We start from the raw sequence: 21,353 nt of genomic DNA, 5'->3' as shown, positions 1-21,353 counted from the left end.
GGATGTGGGAGGAGAAGGGAGAAGCAATGGGGGTAGGGGGAAGCAATGGGAGGGAGAAATGGGGAATAAGGGGGAGGAGGGAGCAGAGGGGGAATGAGGGGGAGGGAAGAGCAATGGGGGAATGGAGGATCCCAGGGTGGAAGACACCGGCGCCTGTCAGACTCACAGCCTCTCCAGTTCCTTACAGATATTACACGCAATGGACGATATAATGGACCCCATGGAAGCTGCTCTAGTGGTGCTGCTGGCGGGCTAGGTGACCAGACGGCAGAGAAGGCAGCGGTGTCGGCAGAGACTCCAGGCAGCGGCCCATGTTCAGTGCCCTGCCCCACATCCTAAGGACCTGGCAGCCCATCAGGCCAGGGAGGGACCCAGAAGGGGAGGCCGGTGACGGCCCAAGGTGTAAAGGCGTCACTGGTCTTTTGAACAGATGACGGACAGCTCCGCCTCAACAAGGGACAGTGCGGCATCTGTGCACTGTCCTTCGGACCTGGTAACACGTGGAGGAGGAAAATACCCTCTCCTGGTGGCCATCAAAGTCACCGCAGCCCTGAACCTCAATGCCTCAGGATCATTCCAGGGCTTGAGTGGGGACTTGTTTGGCATCTCACAAGCTGCAGCCCATGAGTGCATCCATGAGGTCACGGATGCTCTGTTTCCCCGGGCAGCGAACTATATAAACTTTGACATAGGGCTTTAAACTAAATAGTGGGGTGGGGGTTCATAGAACAGTACAGCACAGAACAGGCCCTTCGGCCCTCGATGTTGTGCCGAGCAATGATCACCCTGCTTAAACCCACGTAACCCGTATACCCGTAACCCAACAATCCCCCCATTAACCTTACACTACGGGCAATTTAGCATGGCCAATCCACCTAACCCGCACATCTTTGGACTGTGGGAGGAAACCGGAGCACCCGGAGGAAACCCACGCACACACGGGGAGGACGTGCAGACTCCACACAGACAGTGACCCAGCCGGGAATCGAACCTGGGACCCTGGAGCTGTGAAGCATTGATTCTAACCACCATGCTACCATGAGGCCCCAAGGAAGAAATACCATGAAAATACCATGAGGCCCCAAGGAAGAAATTCAATTGTATAAAATATTAGAAAATCAAAGTTAAAGGAGAAGGTGAGAGTGCAAGTTAATGATGAGGACTTTAGACGAGTTAAAGGGGCCAAGAGCTCAGGAGAGGTTAGTAAAGTTTCCACAACATGTAATAGAATAGAGAATATAGAAAGCGGCAGTAATCTAACTTCAGAAACAGCAAATAATGGACAACTATGAGAAGAGGTGTGGTCAATGCAGGACTGAGGGTGTTGTACCTAAATGTGCATTGTACACAAAACAAGGTAAACAAGCTTGTGCACTTTGAAATTGGCAGGTACGATGTTGCGGGCATCACAGAGACTTGGCTGCAAGGGGATCAGGGCTGGGATCTAAATTTCCAAGGACATGTGTCAAGGACAGACGGATGGGCAGAGGAGACAGGGTTGCATTGTTAGTAAGAAATTAAGTTAAATCGATATAGGATCAGAAGGCATAGAATGTGTGTGGGTAGAGTTGAGGAATCACAAAGGAAAAATACTCTGATGGGAGTTATGTACAGGACCCCTAACAGTAGTCAGGATGTGGAGCAGAAAATAAATCAAGAAATGGAAATAGTATATAAGAAAGGCATGTCATAATATACACATCAGTATATAATGGTGCAGACACACACTGCCTGACATACTGCAAGACCAATCAACACACACAACACAGCAGCCAATCACCAGTTAGGGCACGCTCACTATAAAGCCAGAGGGCACTAGTTTTCCCGCTCATTCGGGATGCAGCCTCTGAGAAGGACAGAGCTCACAGCTTGTAGCACAAACATCTACCATGTGCTAACAGTTTAGGCTGGTCAGGATAGGCATAGGTCTTCGATTTAATCTAACATAGTGTCGACCCACAGTGCAAGTATGTTCAACAGTTCCTAGCTTAATAAAATAGTGCTGTACTATTACAAGTGTTGGTAGCCTGTCTATGTTACTGCTAAGGTAAACACAGTCTCCACAGATCCAGAGTACCCAACACATCAAGGCAATATTACAATAATCATGGGGACTTCAATATGCAGGTGGACTGTGAAAATCAGGTAGGTAGCGGATCCCAAGAAAAGGAATTTGTGGAATGCCGACAGGGTGGATTCTTGGGCAGCTTGTGGTAGAGCCCACGAGGGAACATATAATTCTGGATTAGGTGATGTGTAATGAGGCAGACCTGATTAGGGAACTTAAGGTGAAGGAACCTTTAGGCGGCAGTGACAACATTATGATAGAATTTACCCTGAAGTTTGAGAGGGAGAAGCTGCAATCAGATGTAATTGAATAACGGTAACTACAAAGACATGAGGGAGGAGCTGGCCAGAGTTGATTGGAAGGGGAGCCCAGCAGGGAAGACAGTGGAACAGCAATGGCAGGAGTTTTGGGGGGCTATTCGAGAAGCACAACATCCCAATGAGGAGGAAACATGCTAAGAGGAGAACAAGGCATCCATGGCTGACAAAGCAAGTGAAGGACAGCATAGAAACAAGGATAAAGCATACACAGTGGCAAGGATTAATGGGAAGCCAGAGGATTGGGAAGCCAAAGAAAACAGAGGGCAACTAAAAAAGCAATAAGGGGGGAGAAGATGAAATATGAGTGTAAGCTAGCTAGTAATTTAAAAGAAGCTTGCAAGATTTTTTTTGATCTATAAAAGGTAAGAGAGAGGCAAAAATGGACATCAGACCACTGGAAAGTGAAGCTAGAGGAGTAATAATAGGGAACAAAGAAATGGCAGAGGAACTGATCAGGTATTTTGCACCAGTCTTCACAGTGGAAGACACCAGTGGCAGACCAGAACTTCAGGAGAATCAGGGGCCAGAGGTGAATGAAGTGGCCATCACTGAGTTGAAGATTTGGGAGAAACTGAAGGATCTGAAGGTGGGTAAATCATCCGGACCAGATGGACTACACCCCAGGGTTCTGAAGGAGATAGCTGAGGAGATTGTGGAGGCATTAGTGATGATCTTTCAGGAATCACTGGCGGCAGGAAGGGTCCCAGAGGACTAGAAGGTGGCTAATGTAACACCACTGTTTAAGAAGGGAGGGAGGCAGAAGAAAGGAAATTATAAGCCGGCTAGCCTGACTTCGGTTGTTGGTAAGAGTCCATTATTAAAGATGACTTTGCAGAGTACTTGGAAGGGCATAGTAAAATAGGACAGAATCAGCACGGCTTCGTCAATGGGAGGTCATGTCTGCCAAATCCGTTAGAATTCTTTGAAGAGGTAACACTGAAGTTAGACAAAGGAGAACCAGTGAACATGATTTATTTGGATTTCCAGAAGGCCTTTGACAAGGTGCCAAATAAGATAAGAGCCCATGGTGTTAGGGACAAGGTACTGGCATGGATAGAGGATTGGCTAACTGGCAGAAAGCAGAGAGTGGGGATAAAGGGGTCCTTATCAAGATGGCAGCTGGTGACTAGTGATGTTCTGTAGGGGTCAGTGTTAGGATCACAACTATTAGACCATAAGACATAGGAGCAGAATTAGGCCACTCAGCACATTGGGTTTGCTCCGCCATTCAATCATGGCTGATATGTTTCTCATCCCCATTCTCCTGTCTTCTCCCCATAACCCCTGATCCCCTTATTAATCAAGAACCTATCTCTCTCTGTCTTAAAGACACTCAAGTGATTTGAGTTCCACAGCCTTCTGCGGCAAAGAGTTCCATAGATTCCCCACCCTCTAGCTGAAGAAATTCCTCCTCATCTCTGTTTTAAAGGAGCGTCCCTTTAGTCTGAGATTGTGTCCTCAGCTTCTAGTGGAAACATCCTCTCCACATCCACTCTATCCAACGTATCAGCCATTATTGAATGATGGAGCAGACCCGATGGGTCGAATGGCCTAATTCTGCTCCTATGTCTTATGGTCTTATGGACAAGGCCCAACAAGGTGCCTGGGCAGCAGGATTCTCCACCATCAACGGAATGCCCCAGGTCCAGGGGATAATAGACGCCACACATGTCTCCTTGCACTCACCTTGCCATCTGGGAAGTCGTCTACATCAACAGGAAGAGGTTCCACTCCTGGCACGTTCAGCTCGTGTGTGACCACCACCTAAAGATCATGCCACATGTGTGCAAGCTTCCCAGGGAATGTGCATGACATCTACATGCTGGGGCAGCCAGACATCCCTGGCCTCTTCGAGGAGCACCCCAGGATGGCAGGTTGACTCTTGGAGATAAGGGGTACTCGCTGAGGACCTGGCTAATGGCGCCAGTACAGAGGCCGGTGACCGATGCGGAGTCCCGATATAACTAGCCCCTCATGGCCACCTGGGCTGTCATTAAGCGGTGCATCAGATTCCTCAAGATGCAGTTCCAATGTCTCAACTGCTCTAGACGCAGTACATCGCCCAGAGGGCCGCCCACTTTGTGGTGGTCTGCTGTGTCCTCCACAACCTGGCACAGCAGCGGGGCGACGTGCTGGAGGTGAAGGAGGAAGAACATGTGGCCACCTCCGAGGAGCAGGTAGAGGGCAAGGAGCTGCAGACACCATGAGGGGGGAAAGCTCGGGGAGGACAGGCCCCAGCGGCAAGGGTCCGGCAAGCCCAGAGGGCCAGTGGGGTCCTCATCCTCGCCTGCTGCACATAGGACATGCCTCGTCCCTCATTCCCCCCTCCCCACCGAGAAGATAGGAAGAAACTGTTTTCATTGGTATGAGAGTTGAAAACCAGAGGAAAGTAGCTTGAGACGATAGGAATAAAGAACCAGAGGCAATATGAGGAAAAACATTTGTACACAACCAGGAATTAGGACCTGGAATACGCTGCCTGATAATGAGGCAGACTCAATCATGGCTTTCAATAGGAAATTAGAAAATCATCAGTAGAAGTATGAATAACTGTTACAGAAGGCTGGAACAGTCATGGTTAGCCGATAGTCTCCTTCTGTGCTGATATCGTTCTGTGATTCAATTGCTGGGCAAATTTTTATGGCTTGCGTGGGGGGGGGGGGGGGGGGGGGGGGGGTGCGGGAGAATCACGCCGCTCCCGCGCCGACCCGCCGATTCTCTAGCGACCGGAAAATGGGCGCCAATCGTACCCGCGGGTCGCAGCCACGGGTACTGTTGAAAGTGGCCCCCCCGGCGATTCACCACGCTTCGACGGGTCAGCGTGGGTTACGTATGGTCCTACCCGGCGAGACCTCGGAGTTCTGGCTGCGGGGGCCGTCCTGGTGGGGGGACGGGGGGATCCGACTCAGAGGGGGGGCCTCCACGGTGGCCAGGCCCGCGATCGGGGCATACTGATCGGCGTGCGGGCTAATTCCAGGGGGGGGGGGGGCTATGTTCCTCCGCCCTATTGCCCGGGGGTCGGCGCGGAGGCGGTAACCCATGCGCATACGCGGACCCGCACCGGCCTTGGCGCGTATGCACGGACCCGCGCTGGCCGTGGTGTGCATGCACGGACCCGCACCGGCTGTGGCATGCATGCGCGGACCTGCACCGGCCTTGGCACGCATGCACGGACCCGCGCCGGCCGTGGCATGCATGCATGGACCTGCGCAGGCCGTGGCACGCATGCACGGACCCGCGCAGGCCGTGGCGCGCTGGCTTTCAAGCACCGGAGCAGCGGACAGCACTCCGGTGCCGTACTAGCTCCCTAGGAAGGGGTGAATGCCTGGGCCTGGAGGTCCGTTGACGCCAGAGTCACTCGCGCCAGTTTTGATGCCGGCGTCAACATTGGCCGGGATTTCGAAGGATCCCGGCCCAGAGCTCTGCAATGCTGTTAAAACATTTTGAATTTGGATAGTAGGCCAGTTGCGTCCCAATTCAAACAGGGGAATTTTGCAGACATTCTGACAATATCACTTTGACCTGCCTTCTCCAGTAGATGAGTGTCACTTTAGCTGATTTCTCGTTTTTTCCAAAGCTTCCCCAAAAAGACGTTTTGTAGCAGGAAAGCACCAGAGTAATGGCATCACAGCTGAAGGCCTTCTCTTTACTTGAGTACTTGCTCAGTGCTGTATCGTCAAAACCTTTCTTCCCAGTCATGCTGCAGCGTTTTCAACATGCTCTGATGCTGGGACTTGGTTGCAGACTGACAAAAATATCTCAGGGCTTCCAATGTAATGCAACATGATAGAAGGCTTTTTGCCATGTTGTACCTGTACTTAATCTTGCTGCCACCTGTCTCTTTTTTAAAGTCCTTTTATTGGATTTACATTTATAATATAGCAACATTGTGAGGAACATCACACAGTAATAGCAAGATATTTACAGAGTGGGTATATGAGGCAGAAAAAAAAGAAAGAATTAAGAATACAGGCATAAATATACAAAGGTAAGGTGTGCACAGGTTCAAGGGCCCTCACTTTGGGCCCACTGTGATTGGTTGCCACAACCATGCCGTATTAACTTTATACATGTTGTTTCCTGATATTAAAATATACTAGGGATGGGTCGGCACGGTGGTGCAGTGGTTAGTAATGGGACTACGGCGCCGAGGACTCGGGTTTGAATCCCGGACCTGGATCACTGTCCGTGTGGAGTTTGCACATTCTCCCTGTGTTTGCGTGGGTTTCACCCCCACAGCCCAGAGATGTGCAGGTTAGGTGGATTGGCCATGCTAAATTACCCCTTAATTGGAAAAAAAAATTATTGGGTACTCTAAATTTATATTAAAAGAAAATATACCAGGGATGTGTTTGGTGCTGCCTGGGCGCACCTTTTTGCTGGTGTTGTAATCGCTCCCATGTCTTTCCTTACCCTTCGCCCCTCTGGCTCCCCTGCCTTTCCTGCCCTGTATCCTGGTTGGTGTCCTTCCCCCTCTTACCCTACTCCCCTCTATTCTTCCTCTGGTGTCCGTTTTTATCAAGGCTTCTAGTGATGCCATGCTGAAATCCATTGAAGACATACTGCAGAAGTTATATCAACACTAAATACTGCGAGACACAAATCTTACAGCAGAAAGGGGGTCATTCAGTCCATCAAGCCTGTGCTCAATCTCTGAAATGGTCCTACTTCCTTGCATTTTGCACACAGCCCTGTAATTTCTTCCATCTTAAGGAGATTCATTCCTTTTAAGGTTACTTTCAGGCTGTGCAGTCCAGACCATCAGAACTCAGTGAGTAAAGAAATTCTTCATTTCTACCCTTCCATCTCCAGCTTACCCACCCCGGCCTTTTTGTGAATTGTTTTAAATATGTCCTCGAGTTACTGAGGCATCTGACAGTGGGAGCCATTTGTCCCCATCTTCTCCAACAGAAGTCCTTGTAATTAAAAAAATATATTGCTTTGATATCTCAACATTGCATTCATTAACTTTGGTGATTACAAAGAAATTTGGGGAACTTAAATGAGTTGTGAAGCATACCATATATAGACACAAAGCACAATGGTCAAATGTTTTTTCCTCATTCATTGCTCTCATGTTCTTAATATTAGTCGTTTATTCTTTTTTCTAATTAATGTATTTCAGATTCTTTGAAAGAGTAGATTATTTTTCCCAGTAAGTCTCCCAAGATTAAATATTTACAGAAATAAAATCTTACCAGTTAAACATCAAGATAAGGGTGTGTTTCCTTATCTGAGGTGTCCGTACTAGGTCTACAAAGGAAGGGCCGTCCAAGTCCTCACTGCACTCTTCAACTATCTAAAGGAAGAAGAAAAAAATCATACTTCAATTCATAAATGTTCCATGATATAAAGCCCCAACCAATATGAAACAATGTGCCCGGTGTTCAACTGACTATTGCCAAACTGCAATACTGTTATAACCCAAGAGGACAACGTGTTATTGGTTGGTTAACATAAGCTCATATTCCAAAAATAGTTGAAGTTATCTCCAAAGAAGAATCAAGCAAATATAATCGTTCATTTAACTTTAATATTTACAAAATCAATTAGTCTGACAAGTGTTCTGAACACATTCTGTTTCACTCTGAAGAAATCAAGAGCATATAGAGGAAATTTATGAGGATTTGCCAACTATCGCAAATTTTAGTTATGAGGAACGATTGATCAGGTTTGAAGTTGTTTTCTTTGGAATAGAAAAGGGCAAGTGAAGATTTAATTGGGATGGATAAAATAATGAGGGGTGTAGATAGAATGGATAGGAAGGACATCTCTCCCTTATAAGAGAGATCAATAACCATGAGCCACAGATATAAAGTAATTGACAGAAGGCTAAGAGGAGAGTTGAGGCAGATTCTTTTCACCTAGAGGGCATTGACATTCATCACCTGAAAGAGTGGTAGAGGCCGAATCACATTTAAAATTACTCGCAAATGCACTTAGAACCATAGAATTCCTACTGTGCAGAAGGAGACCATTCGGAACATCGAGTCTGCACTGGCCCTCTGAAAGAACACCCTACCCAGGCCCACTCCCCGCATAACACCATCTAAACTGCCCATCTTTGGACTGTGGAAGGAAACCGGTATACAAGGGGCGAACGTACAAACGCCACACAAATAATCACACAAGGCTGGAATTGAACCCAGGTCACTGGCACTGTGAGACATCAGTGTTAACCATAGTGTTAACGTGCCATGGTTGCACAGTGGTTGAAGTAACATACCCTACAAGGCAATGGACCTAGTGCTGGAAAGTGAGATTGGTTATTCTTTGAAAGAGTGGATATTCAACCAGGACAGACATAATGGGCCGAATGGCCCCCTTCTGTGCCATAAATGTTCTATCTTTACCTAATGACTGATGATGTTTCTCTATAAGAGTCTACAGCTTCAGTAGCTTCTAATTCCAACTGTCAATGGAATTTTCCATCTGAAAATAATTACTCCTTTTAAAGAAAACAGAAGAAATGTACTAATCAGAGGTCTTGTGCAGTGGGTAGAGTCCCTTCATCTAAACCAGAAACTTTGGGTTCAAATCCCATCCCAGGACCTGATGGCAAGGAAGGTGCATGCATAACGCAGCCAAGCACGTTGTGTGTCAACCTGCAAATCCTTCCAAACATGCCAATGGCCGTCGATAAGAGCAGGAGAGACGCCTAGTCAGCCATGTTTGATGCAGAGTGTCACCCTTCAAGCTCTACAAGCCCCTGGCAACAGACTAGCGACCTGTTCCGGGAATTACTCGCTGTGGAAAAGTCTGCCCTGGTGCACCACCACTTGCGGGAAGAGAATTGGAATTGGAATGTAATAAGTTGGATAATAATATTATGCACATAATTCAAGCTTTCAAGATACACTATGAAACGGGTGAGCAAATGTGTGGTGACATGAGACCTCAAAGAAGGTAGTGTTGCTATCTTTTAGTGGCTATAAATATGGCGGTTAATAAGGTCGCCTTTCTTAACCTTAATTATGAATATGCTTTTCAGAGTCGCCAGGTATCTTTTGATACTGCCACAAGGTTCAACCGAATATCGATCAAAGAGCCAATACACCAGTTAGTTAGTTCAAAGTCAATGGTACTTTATTTACACACAGTATGGTTTACTCATGCACAGTAACACTACAGGCTAAACTATATCTATCACTAACACCTATACTTAACATCGGGTGTCCACTTAGGTCAGAGGAACAATGACCGTTGTTCGGATCTGAGGCTGTTGGGTTCGAAGAGGTAGCAGGAATATAGCTATGGTTGTCCGTCTGGTAGCGAGTGTTGAACTTGAACTTGTTTCTGGTGGTGCAAGTGGAGGGGTCTCTCCAGCTGAGAGCCGAATCCAAGAGAGCAAACACATGGCGGGGGGTCCTTCTTATACTCGGGGGGGCTTTGCGCGCTTTTAGGTGGGCCTTAAATTTGGTCCAATCAATTGGGCAGCTTCTTGATCACTGCCATTGTTCTGAGCTAATAAAGGGGTGGGTGCCTTGATGGCTGGGCGTGTCCTAAGTGGCCGTTGGCCTTGCTTTGTTTGTATCTTCTTGCTGAGGTAGTGGCGCCGGAATGTCTGGGACGGTATCGGCTACCTGAGCATTAGTATTTTGTTTATCGGAGGTGGGTCATCAATGTTCAAATCGGCCAAGAGTTTTGGTTCTGTCTGCAGTCTTCTTTTAAATACACATTCAGGCTCTGTGCCTGCTTGTGACATTGCATTGTCCATTTTTCCCTGTATTCTCTGCGAGTGTCCATTTTATATGCTGGAAGTGGCCATCCCAGATGGCTACAGTAGTGAAATGCATTGGTTAAAAGGAATTTATTTTTATACAAGTACGTAATTAGTCAACTACATGTTAAGTACAAAACCTGGAGGCTGGAATATTTCCTATTTGGCTCCAAGCCAAACATTGCAGTACAATGCAGGATGGATGGTGCTGGCTGGACATAGACTGAAAAGTTCATTAGTTCCTCGGGAAGCAGCAGCGTTTTATCTGGTTAAACTCCAGCAATATCTCAATGCCCCCTTGAGGATCCATCAGCTTGACACTTGCCAACCCACATCTAGGCTTTCTAAGCTGATAGAAATGGAGTGTCCCTCCAGAAAGAAATATGTGGAACCCATTTCAGACATTCTCCATCTGATGGATTTTCTATTTGCTTGGTGGAGATAGGTTATCACTCATGTCAAACGCCCAGCTAATCAACACAAAAACTTTGAAAATATTACTATATTTTTGACCAATTGTGTGAGATATTCATGTTAATCACCTCAAAATCTTTTGAAAAAAATTTCCCATTCGTTTTTGCCATTTTCTGTATAACATTCATGGCTTCTGTGTTTTTCTTCTGAGATAGCATCCACCTGGGAGACTCCGGGATCAACCTGTAAATGGAGTACAATCAAGTTTTTTGCTAAGTCTGAAGTACTTTGACTACTGTCTCAAATAACACCAATCTTTCTGGACATTACCAATAGTAGGTCAGGAAGAGGAAGCTTGGAATGGTAGTCACCAGTTGCAAATTTCTCCAGTCCGGTACAAAATAAGCAACAGCCGAAAGTAGCATCATCCCCGTACTGAAGCACACTTGGTATAAAATTCCCACTGTTTTTCTGTACTCTGGTCCAACAAGTTCTGTAACTGAAACAAAAACGTAACTTTTCAGTGATTTGTCAGCACTTTGCAGCAAAGGAGAATGTACTATCAATGGTGCAATATTCTATTAACTGTACTGGTGAACCAACCTAAACATTGTACTGTAAAATAAAAGCCCCAGAGGACCAGGAACTTAAATCAAACCTGCCATCCTTTTTAAACTATTTTATAGCTATTGTTGGTCATTTCAAAATCACTAGTTTAAGTGTGACTATCATTTTGTAGTTTGAATTAATATGTTCATATTTTAAAAAATATGGCCATATTTTTTAAAGGGGGCAGCAGGGTAGCATGGTGGTTAACATAAATGCTTCACATCTCCAGGGTCCCAGGTTCGATTCCCGGCTGGGTCACTGTCTGTGTGGAGTCTGCACGTCCTCCCCCTGTGTGCGTGGGTTTCCTCCGGGTGCTCCGGTTTCCTCCCACAGTCCAAAGATGTGCGGGTTAGGTGGATTGGCCATGCTAAATTGCCCGTAGTGTCCTAATAAAAGTAAGGTTAAGGGGGGGGGGGTTGTTGGGTTATGGGTATAGGGTGGATACGTGGGTTTGAGTAGGGTGATCATGGCTCCGCACAACATTGAGGGCCGAAGGGCCTGTTCTGTGCTGTACTGTTCTATGTTCTATGTTCTTAACCATTTTCTGCTGAAATTGATGGAAGTTATTGTAATAAAAACTAAACCAGTATTATTGGGAACGAGGCAGATTAGTTGAATAGATAGCCTTAATTGTGGGACAATTAAAGAATAAGTAATTCATTAATCAATATGTTAAAAAGGCTGGAAATGTAATTTGGAACACAAATGTTTCTAACTTTTATAATGATAAACATATTATTAACACTTGATTATTAATATGCACTCTTAAAGTGCTTTGGAGATAAGATTATTGTGTGATTCTCAGGCTACAGAATAAAAAGACAACATGAATGTTAACCTTGACTAGGAGGACTGAATAGACCCTTGTCTAAGGGACCTCAATTCCAAATTACCACATTATCTTATCAGCTTATCAGCTATCTTATCACATTAATGATCTGGAAGAAGGAACTGAGGGTATTGTTGCTAGGTTTGCAGATGATACAAAGGTATGTAGAGAGACAGGTAGTATTGAAGAAGCAGGCGGTCTGCAGAAGGAGAGTGGGTAAAGAAGTGGCAGATGGAATACAATGTGGAAAAGTGTGAGGGTATGCACTTTGGTAGGAAGAATAGTGGCATAGACTATTTTCTAAATGGGAAAAGGCTTCGGAAATCAGAAGCACAAAGGGACTTAGGATACCTAGTTCCAGGTTTCTCTTAATGTTAACATGCAGGTTCAGTCGGAAGTTAGGAAGGCAAATGCAATGTTAGCATTCATGTCGGGTGGGCTAGAATACAAGAACAGGGATGAAATGCTAAGGTGTATAAGGCTCTGGTCAGACTCTATTTGAATATTGTGAGCAGTTTTGGGCCCCATATCTAAGGAAGGATGTGCTGCCATTGGAGAGAGTCCAAAGGAGGTTCACAAGAATGATCCCTGAAATGAAGGACTTGCCATATGAGGAGTGGTTGAGGACTTTGGGTCTGTACGTTTAGAAAGATGAGGGGGGTCTTATCGAAACTTACAGAATATTGAGAGGCCTAGATAGAGTGAACATGGAGAAGATGTTTCCACTAGTAGGAGAAACTAGAACCCGAGGGCCAGCCTCAGACTGAAGGGACGATCCTTTAAAATTGCGATGTGGAGGAATTTTTTAAGCCAGAGCATAGTGAACCTGTGGAACTCATTGCCGCAGAAGGCTGTGGAGGCTAGGTCACTGAAAGTCTTTAAGACCGAGATAGATAGGTTCTTGATTAATATGGGGATCAGCGGTTATGGGAAGAAGGTAGGAGAATGTGGATGAGAAACATATCAGCCATGATCGAATGGTGGAGCAGACTCAATGGATCGACTGGCCTAATTCTGCTCCTCTGTCTTATGGTCTTATGGTCTATCTTGACAAATTATTGCTCACCACTTCATCATTTAAAGCAGTAGGGGGCAACCAGCGGCTTTGGGGGCGACATGTGGCCCATCTGGCTTCTGAGTGCGGTCCACAAGACATTTTGTTGACTGTTGCCCACATGCAGGGTTTCCGCATCACCGCTGATTTCTGTCCCTGTAGTTTTTTTTCGACCAGTATGATTTAAGTGATATGTGCATAAAGCAAGGGCAAGTGAAGTGAGGACCATGCTGATTGTTCACAACATTGACTGTGAGAGTCATGCGCTCCCTCTGTGCCTAAAGTGAATATATTTATTTTGCTTTTACCAAATGAAATTGATGACAGTTACATTAATACAGTATATGAATGATTAAGCATTTTCCACAACATGTTCTGAAATATTTGGTGTGTATTAAATGAATTTAATATTATTCATGGGGTCATGGTTAGTGCACGAGCCTGATTTCAAACTTGTGGCCCACTGAAATGAAGGAGGGTGGCACGGTTATTAGCACTGCTGCCTCACAGTGCCCGGGACGCAGGTTCAATTCTGCCCTCGGGTGACTGTCTGTGTGGGGTCTGCACGTTCTCGCTCTGTCTGCGTGGGTTTCCCCCGGGTGCTCCGGATTCATCCCACAGTCCCAAGATGTGCAGGTTAGGTGGATTGGCCATGCTAAATTGCCCTTAGGGTGGGGTTGCAGGAATAGGGCGGGGGATTGGGCCTAGGTAGTGTGGTCATTCAAAAGGGTTGGTGCAGGCTCGATAGGCCAAATGGCCTCCTTCTGCACTGTAGGGATTCTATAATTCTGTGATTGATGCGGCCCATTCACCAGCCTAAGTTGCCCATCACTGATTGAAAGTATTTTCTCTTCCCATATGGTTAAGTGAACCTCATGTGATTTACGATTGGGGGTGGAGAAGACTTTGTAAATAAGGAATTCCCATAAATCTTAATTGAATCAAATAAAGATAAATAAAAAACTACCTACACCATGTGTGGAATTTTTGGAGCGCTGTTCCTAGTGAGGAACTACAAAGAAAGGAGCATTGACTGGAAACACAGCCTCACAATTTCCCAAAGATCACGTCTGGAACATCTGAAGATTTCTGCAACATTATTTAATGTGCCCTAACAAACAAGTTATTAATAATAATAATAATAATAATAATCTTTATTGTCACAATTGGCTTACATTAACACTGCAATGAGGCTACTGTGAAAATCTCCTAGTCGCCGCACTCCAGCCACTGTTCGGGTACACAGAGTGAGAATTCAGAATGCCCAATTCATCTAACAAGCATATCTTTTGGGACTTGTGGGAGGAAACCGGAGCACCCAGAGGAAATCCGCGCAGACATGGGGAGAACGTGCAGACTCCGCACAGACAGTGACCCAAGCCGGGAACCGAACCCGGGACCCCGGCGCTGCGAAGCAATAGCACCAACCACCGTGCTACCGCGTCGCCCACTGTTACCGTGCAGCTCACTGCTACCGTGTTGCTCACCTTTTTGGTTTGGTTCTTACCACAGAGAGGAGAGATAGTTAGCGAGATAAGAATTTACAGCTTTGGGTAATTAGAAGAAAACATTGAAAGTGCAATTGTCTGTTCTGAATTTTATACAAGGTATTAAACAGCAAAATTTGCAGATGAGAAACTCAAACCAAACATCACATTGAGGGCTAATGGTGATTCAATTCATTAGAACCTGAATGTCACAGACCTTTGAAGTTAAGTCTATCCTGCCCATGGGCAAAGATTTCAAATATTATTCTGACTTCAAAAGTGCCGATACACACACACCCAAGTGAGAGTGTTCCAGTGAACGAGTTTGACCTAAGAATCCATTTCCGACACTCTACAGTCCTCTCTAAGGCACACTTGTCTTCTGATGCTTGTATTGATGGCATTTGTCTCTGGACTCGGCAGGAAAAGCTTTCATGTCCCCAATTGCCATTACATTTCCAGAATGTTACGTTAATTTGAATTGACTTTTTTAAACCCAGTGTGACATAACTACAACTAAAAAAATCCTAAAGGTGTTACAATTTATTAAATGGTCACATAATTGGGCAGCACAGTAGCATGGTGGTTAGCATAAATGCTTCACAGCTCCAGGGTCCCAGGTTCAATTCCCGGCTGGGTCACTGTCTGTGCGGAGTCTGCACGTGCTCCCCGTGTGTGCGTGGGTTTCCTCCGGGTGCTCCGGTTTCCTCCCACAGTCCAAAGATGTGCAGGTTAGGTGGATTTGCCATGCTAAATTGCCCTTAGTGTTAAAGTAAGGTTAATTTGTGGGGGTGGGGGACTGGTATAGGGTGGATACGTTAGGCTTGAGTAGGGGGTGATCATTGCTCGGCACAACATCGAGGGCCGAAGGGCCTGTTCTGTGCTGGACTGTTCTATGTTCTATGTTCTATAAGTGTGGCAACTCACCAAAGAGGACTTGGCATCATTAGTTAACATCGAAACATATAGAAGCACTTGGTATCAACAAGTACCACAACACAAGGAGCATTTGCTTATTAAATTGGAAGATTATATACCAGAACAAAGTATAGCACGATGATGGCTGTTATTGTAATAAAAGTTAGTTTGGGCAGCATGGTGGCACAGTGGTTAACACTGCTGCCTCATGGTGCCGAGGTCCCAGCTTCGATCCCGGCTCTGGGTCACTGTCTGTGTGGAGTTTGCACATTCTCCCTATGTTTGCGTGGGTTTCACCCCCACAACCCAAAGATGTGCAGGGTAGGTGGATTGGCCATGCTAAATTGCCCCTTAATTAAAAAAAATGAATTGGGTACTCTAAATTTTAAAAAATATATAAACAAAAGTTAGTGTTACTACAGAGCACCTAAAACATGTTATAACATGAGGTAGGAGCATAATTCCTACCAAAGACATATGCGCACAACCAACTTCCTTTGCTGAATAAGCCTTGTAAAGTTCGGAAAATCAGAAACCAATTGTAGTTTGGGAGGAATGATACAACAAGTCCCAGTACTGAAGTCACAAATGTTGCAAACAAGAAGCTCGATTTTCGACCAAACCTAGAAAAGAAAGAATTTTAGGATTAAATTAGCAAGAAAATACATTGCTGATACGTTCAAGACCTTTGATTGGTGGATGACATTATACACACCTGTCCGCCGCGTAGCCCATGATTATTGTTCCAAGTGTAAATCCCAGGTTTAGACAAGCTTGAGTCAGGTCCAGTTTCCAGGCATCAGCACACACCAGTTCAAACTGTACAAATGGTATTCATGAGTGGTTTCATGTTTGAGAGATATAGGAAGACACAGACTACATATTGCATCTTATATACATCAACTCATAGAATCATAGAATTATATAACACAGAAGATGACCATTTGGTTCATCCTGCATGTGCTAGTTCTTTGGTAGAGACATGCGATTAGTCTCAAACCTCAGCTTTTTCTCCATGGCCACGTAAACTTTTCTCTTCGACAATTTATCTAATTTCTTTCTTAAAATTACTGACAAATGTGCTGCCATCACCCTTTAAGGCATGTGCGTTCCAAATAATAAGAACTTGCAATGTTAAAACAAATTCTCCTGTCACTGGTCTTTTACCAATCTGCTGAAATACGGGACCTCTAGGAACTGACCCTCTGCCACTGGAAACTGTTTCCGTCCAGCTACTCTGTCAAAACCATTCATGATTTTGAACACTGCCTATCAAATTTATTTTTAACCTGCTCTGCTCTAAAGAGAAGAACTCCAGATTCTCCAGACTTTCCACAAAATTGAATTCCATCATCCCTGGCATCATTTCCTTCCTGTAGGGGGGGGGGGGGGGGGGGGGGGGGGTTGTTGGGTTACGGGTATAGGGTGGATACGTGGGTTTGAGTAGGGTGATCATGGCTCGGCACAACATTGAGGGCCGAAGGGCCTGTTCTGTGCTGTACTGTTCTATGTTCTATGTTCTATTCCAGTTCAGTGACTTATCTAAAAAGTAGCTGCCAGAATGCCCTGAATGAGGGCCTAGAGTTTCTGTAGGGAGGAGTCCAAAGTCTTGGGGTGGGATTTTCAGCCCTTCCCGCTGCGGAGGGATCTTCTGATCTCACCAAAGGCGATCCCCTCCCCCGCCACCATGGTGGCACAGGCAAGCCATGCAAAATACCTTAGAAAGATCGCACCAGCGGTCAATGGCGAGCCACCTCTGCCACCAGAAAACACATTGTGATAGGGGTGCGGGGGAGGGGGGGAGAGGGAATGGTGGCCAATGTTTTCCCTGTAGCTGTACAATGTTATCGTGGACATCTCTTTGTTACATGGTCACAAAGTCAACATGACTGACAGACTTTATCTCCTCTCGGGTGCGAAGCAGTCCAGGAAATGGTTGCATTTTAATCTCTTTATTTTTTTAGTCATCAAGAAGAGAGCTTTACCTTTTGATGGCCTTCCTTTCTCCCTTGTAAAACTATGTTAATTCTCTCCCAAAACCATCTCCCTCTTTGAATTATAGTTTGACCATCCAATTTTTGACTCCAGTGCATCTGGACCAGATACCTTGTGAACACATGGAAATTTCCAGTCAAGTGTTTTTGGATTTGATACTCCTATCCTTTTTAGCAATAATTCTAACTGTGATTATGATCACTGTTTCCCAAATGTTCCCTATCTGAAGCATGCTCCACTTGACCAATTTCATTCCTCAAAACAAAATCCATCCCAGTATCCTTTCTCCCTGGTCTGGAAACAAGTTGATCAAGGAAGTTCTCTTGCCCTCATTTTAGGAATTAATTCCCCTTTTTCACTTGTCCTAGTCCTATATTGAGATAATTGAAGTCCCCTCATTGCTCCTTTCCGATTGATTTTGCTTCTTTCTGAACCTTGCTGCACATTTGACCCTTTATCTCCTTCCCACTATTTGGTGGTAAATAGTGAACACCCAAATGGATTCTGTCTTTGACCCCTCAGCTGTATCATCCTATCCCTGTGCTATAATAGTCTATTTGATCAGTTCTGACACTTTGCTCACCCTCTTTTGTTTCCTCCCAATTGTTCAAGAATACACTGTAGCCGTGAATATTAAGTTCCCAAATCTCTCCTTTATTTGATCCAAATCTCTTATTATTGTCACTGTACTATATTGGTCCAAATCTCAGGTTTGAGATCCTTGTCCTCAAATACTCTTTTCTTCAGTTGGCCATAGGATGAGCTGGCACGTTGGAGAGAATGATGAATTTTGCAATTTATATCCTCCTTCATCAAGAGGAGTCTCCCGAGGTACAGAAAATGGTCCACATTTTTCCAGGATCTTGCCTTTGATCTTAATTTATGGAATAAGGTGTTGTGCTGCGCATGCTGGTTGTAAAGGACATTGTTTTAGTGAAAGGCCCATTTTCTCATCTGCTTAGAAGGCGTCGGCAAATCAGGCAGAAGGTACAGAAGTCTGAAGACCCGCACATCCAGACATAGGAACAGCTTCTTCCCCACAGCTACAGGACACCTCAATGACTCCCCCTCAGACTGATCTGGTCCCTGCAAGAACACTATTCACGATGCCCTATGCTGCTCTTGCTCATGTATTTGCTTCTGTAACCAATCACTGTTTGTCGATATACTATTTGTCAATGTTCTCTGTTGGTTATTCTTTTTGTCTACTATGTACATACTGTGTACGTTCCCTCAGCTGCGGAAAAATACTTTTCACTGTACTTCGGTACATGTGACACTAAATCAAATCAATCAATCAAATTAATCAATCAATCAATTAATCAATGACCTACAGCTCAGTTTCTGACTGAGCACACACAAGTATCATCTGAACTGCAGCTCAGTGATTGAGGATGGAGTGATTTTGCTTTTGGATTAAAGACGGAGGTTGAATAGATTCCCATCAGTTCTGTAGATTATCTCCATGCCTGTAGGTAACATCCTGGAAGTGAGGTGCAGTATCACAGTGAGGGAAACAGAGAAGAGGGTTGGTGTGATCACATCATCTTTTTGACCTTAATCTTCACTACGATAGAGTCTGTGGTGGTGCCTTTGGTGAGGACCATGCCTTGCAGATCATTGTGGACCTGAGACTAAGGTTGTGATTTAGAGACCAGTGGTGATCCCCATGCTTTAGCTGCTTCAGAGAGTTGGATGACCTACAGCAGACGCCTTAAGCAGCAAAAAAGATGGTCCAATAGCAGCATCTCCCAAGCCAATATGCCCAGCATTGAGCCGCTAAAGACTCAAGCCAGCTTCATTGGGCAGGACAAATCAGCCGTGTGCTTGCTTCCAAACAGAACAGGTCTACTTGGAATAAAAGCAAGAATAGTGCCAGGCTGGAGATCTGAAATAAAAACAGAAAGTGCTGGAAAAACTCAGCAGGTCAGGCGGTATCTGGGGAGCGAGTAAATGGTTCATGTCCAATACAATTGCAAACAAAGATGAGTCACATTGGATTTAAAATATTCACTCTGTTTCTCGCCAGAGATTCTGCCAGACCTGATAAGCTTTCCCAGCATTGTGCTCTACTTGGAACTCGGTCATGGCTGGGGTACAGCAAAAACACTTCAAGAATGTCCTTGAATACCCCTGAAGCGATAAAACATCCCCCTGACACATGGGAGTCCCTGGCTTGTGACTGGTCAAAATGGTCTACTTCACCTGCACACCTTTGTGGGAGGAACCAGAGGAAACTCACACAGACACGGGGAGAATGTGCAACCTACCCACAGCCAGTCACCCCAGGGCAGAATCAAACCCGGATCCCAGGCACAGTGAGACATCAGTGCTAACCACTGTGCCACCATGGTGATGAGTTGAAGCCCCACTTCACAACAGTACTCAGTGGAGCGTGACTTCAATTACTGACATTAAACAATATGTATCACATTATTTATATGCATGCAGTCAAACCAGCCTATGCACTTCAACCAAACCTTGGACTCCCCCCCCCCCCCCCCCCCCCTTATCTCATCCTTATTTCTCTGCAATTTTTTAGTGTCAGCTGTCCCTCCTAGTTCTCTGTACACCTTGGTTTATCCTGACTTCCAAACTCTGGTAAATTAGTTTAAGAGCACTCCCGCAGCACTTATTAACCCATTATCCTCCCCGTGCCTTGTACAATTTATATTGTGCTATTACAGCCAGCCACATCAGGTAATGTCTGGACAGAAAGGTATAGATTTTGAGCCATCATAAAGGGAGAGTGAAGAGAAAAGGTAAAAAGGTTTGGGAAGCGAATTCCGAGTTTAGAACAGTGTGAGGTAAGGCATCACTGCAACCTAGAGATACAGGTAAGCACAAGACCATAAGGTGGAGGAACAAAGTAGGCCATTCGGCCCATTGAGTCTGTTCCACCATTCAATGAAATCATGACGGATCTGATGTGATAATCCCCAACTCCACTTTCCTGCCTTATCCCCATCACCCTTGATTCTCTTACTGATTCAAAATTTGTCTATCTCATCCTTGAAACTCGACAGCTCCCTGCGGTAAAGAATTCCACAGGTTCACTATCCTCTTGAGAGAATAATTCCTCTTCATCTCTGTCTTAAATGGGTGCCCCATAACTCTGAGATTAAACCCCCTGGTCACAACTGTATCAACTGTGGCATTTCTCTCCCACTGTTCAGATTTGAGATGCTTCTGTTGTCTACTGCTAACCTTCCGACATAATCAACATTTGATCTCTGACCAGAATTAAAATGTACCTCAGTCACAATGCTGGAGGATGAGCCATTTTCAAACACCCACCCGTCCTGGCATGTTGTAAGTGGTAAATCCCGGGAACCATTCTGGACAAACTGCAGTGGATTTTCACAGCTGCCTGAGGATGAATTCCAGTCTACGTCGTATCTCTCACACTGACTGTATGAGGAGCTGCCGGACCGTCCCAGAGGCAGTGTGTAATTCTTCTCCTGTTCCAGAGACCAGCTGCAATTCTCTCTCAGCTCAGAGACCCCAGGACTCTGACACCAATGGTCAGGAGTCACTGCTAAAAAAACAAATCCAACATACAGATAGGAGAACGCCGCCGAGGACAAGCATACAAGAAATAAAATTAACTTCTGGTATACCCCAAATCCTCCTACTTCCTCTAAAACATCATCAAAGCTCGGCATTGCAATGTATCTATTCAACTGGTAAGTTGAAGGAGTGAGTTGCTACTGATTGATCGTCCTGCTTGTCTACCTGCAGTATCAGATAAATTCCAGCAATGCAATGTGGAAGATAGGTCTGCCAATCATCTGTGTAAACTGAGGAGTTAGCCAGATTAGTAAATGAGTGAACAAATGAAACGTGACAGTGAATTATTCAGTGTGGTTACAAACTAACACCGGTAACCATTTATCAAAACTTCAACTTTAATACACAACTCAAACATGCCTACGCTTT

The 21,353-nt window shown here is 45.2% G+C and overlaps 1 protein-coding gene across 1 annotated transcript in view; it reads right to left on the bottom strand.

The window, feature by feature from the left end:
• LOC119977708 (solute carrier family 22 member 2-like) overlaps positions 1–21,092 on the bottom strand; it is a 41,579-nt gene extending 20,487 nt beyond the window's left edge. The window contains exons 1-6 of the mRNA XM_038818895.1: positions 20,669–21,092; positions 16,135–16,238; positions 15,888–16,042; positions 10,853–11,021; positions 10,651–10,765; positions 7,587–7,687 (exon numbers count right to left, since the gene is read on the bottom strand). Of these exons, the coding sequence (XP_038674823.1) occupies positions 7,587–7,687; positions 10,651–10,765; positions 10,853–11,021; positions 15,888–16,042; positions 16,135–16,238; positions 20,669–21,079 (1,055 nt within the window). The 5' untranslated portion in view covers positions 21,080–21,092. The remainder of the gene's footprint in view (positions 1–7,586; positions 7,688–10,650; positions 10,766–10,852; positions 11,022–15,887; positions 16,043–16,134; positions 16,239–20,668) is intronic.
• Between the last annotated feature and the right edge of the window lie 261 nt (positions 21,093–21,353).

Source organism: Scyliorhinus canicula, chromosome 1 (genome assembly GCF_902713615.1).
Source record: "Scyliorhinus canicula chromosome 1, sScyCan1.1, whole genome shotgun sequence".
Taxonomy (NCBI): domain Eukaryota; kingdom Metazoa; phylum Chordata; class Chondrichthyes; order Carcharhiniformes; family Scyliorhinidae; genus Scyliorhinus; species Scyliorhinus canicula.
The sequence above is the reverse complement of the archived record's forward strand: the minus strand, read 5'-3'. Positions and strand labels throughout refer to the sequence as shown.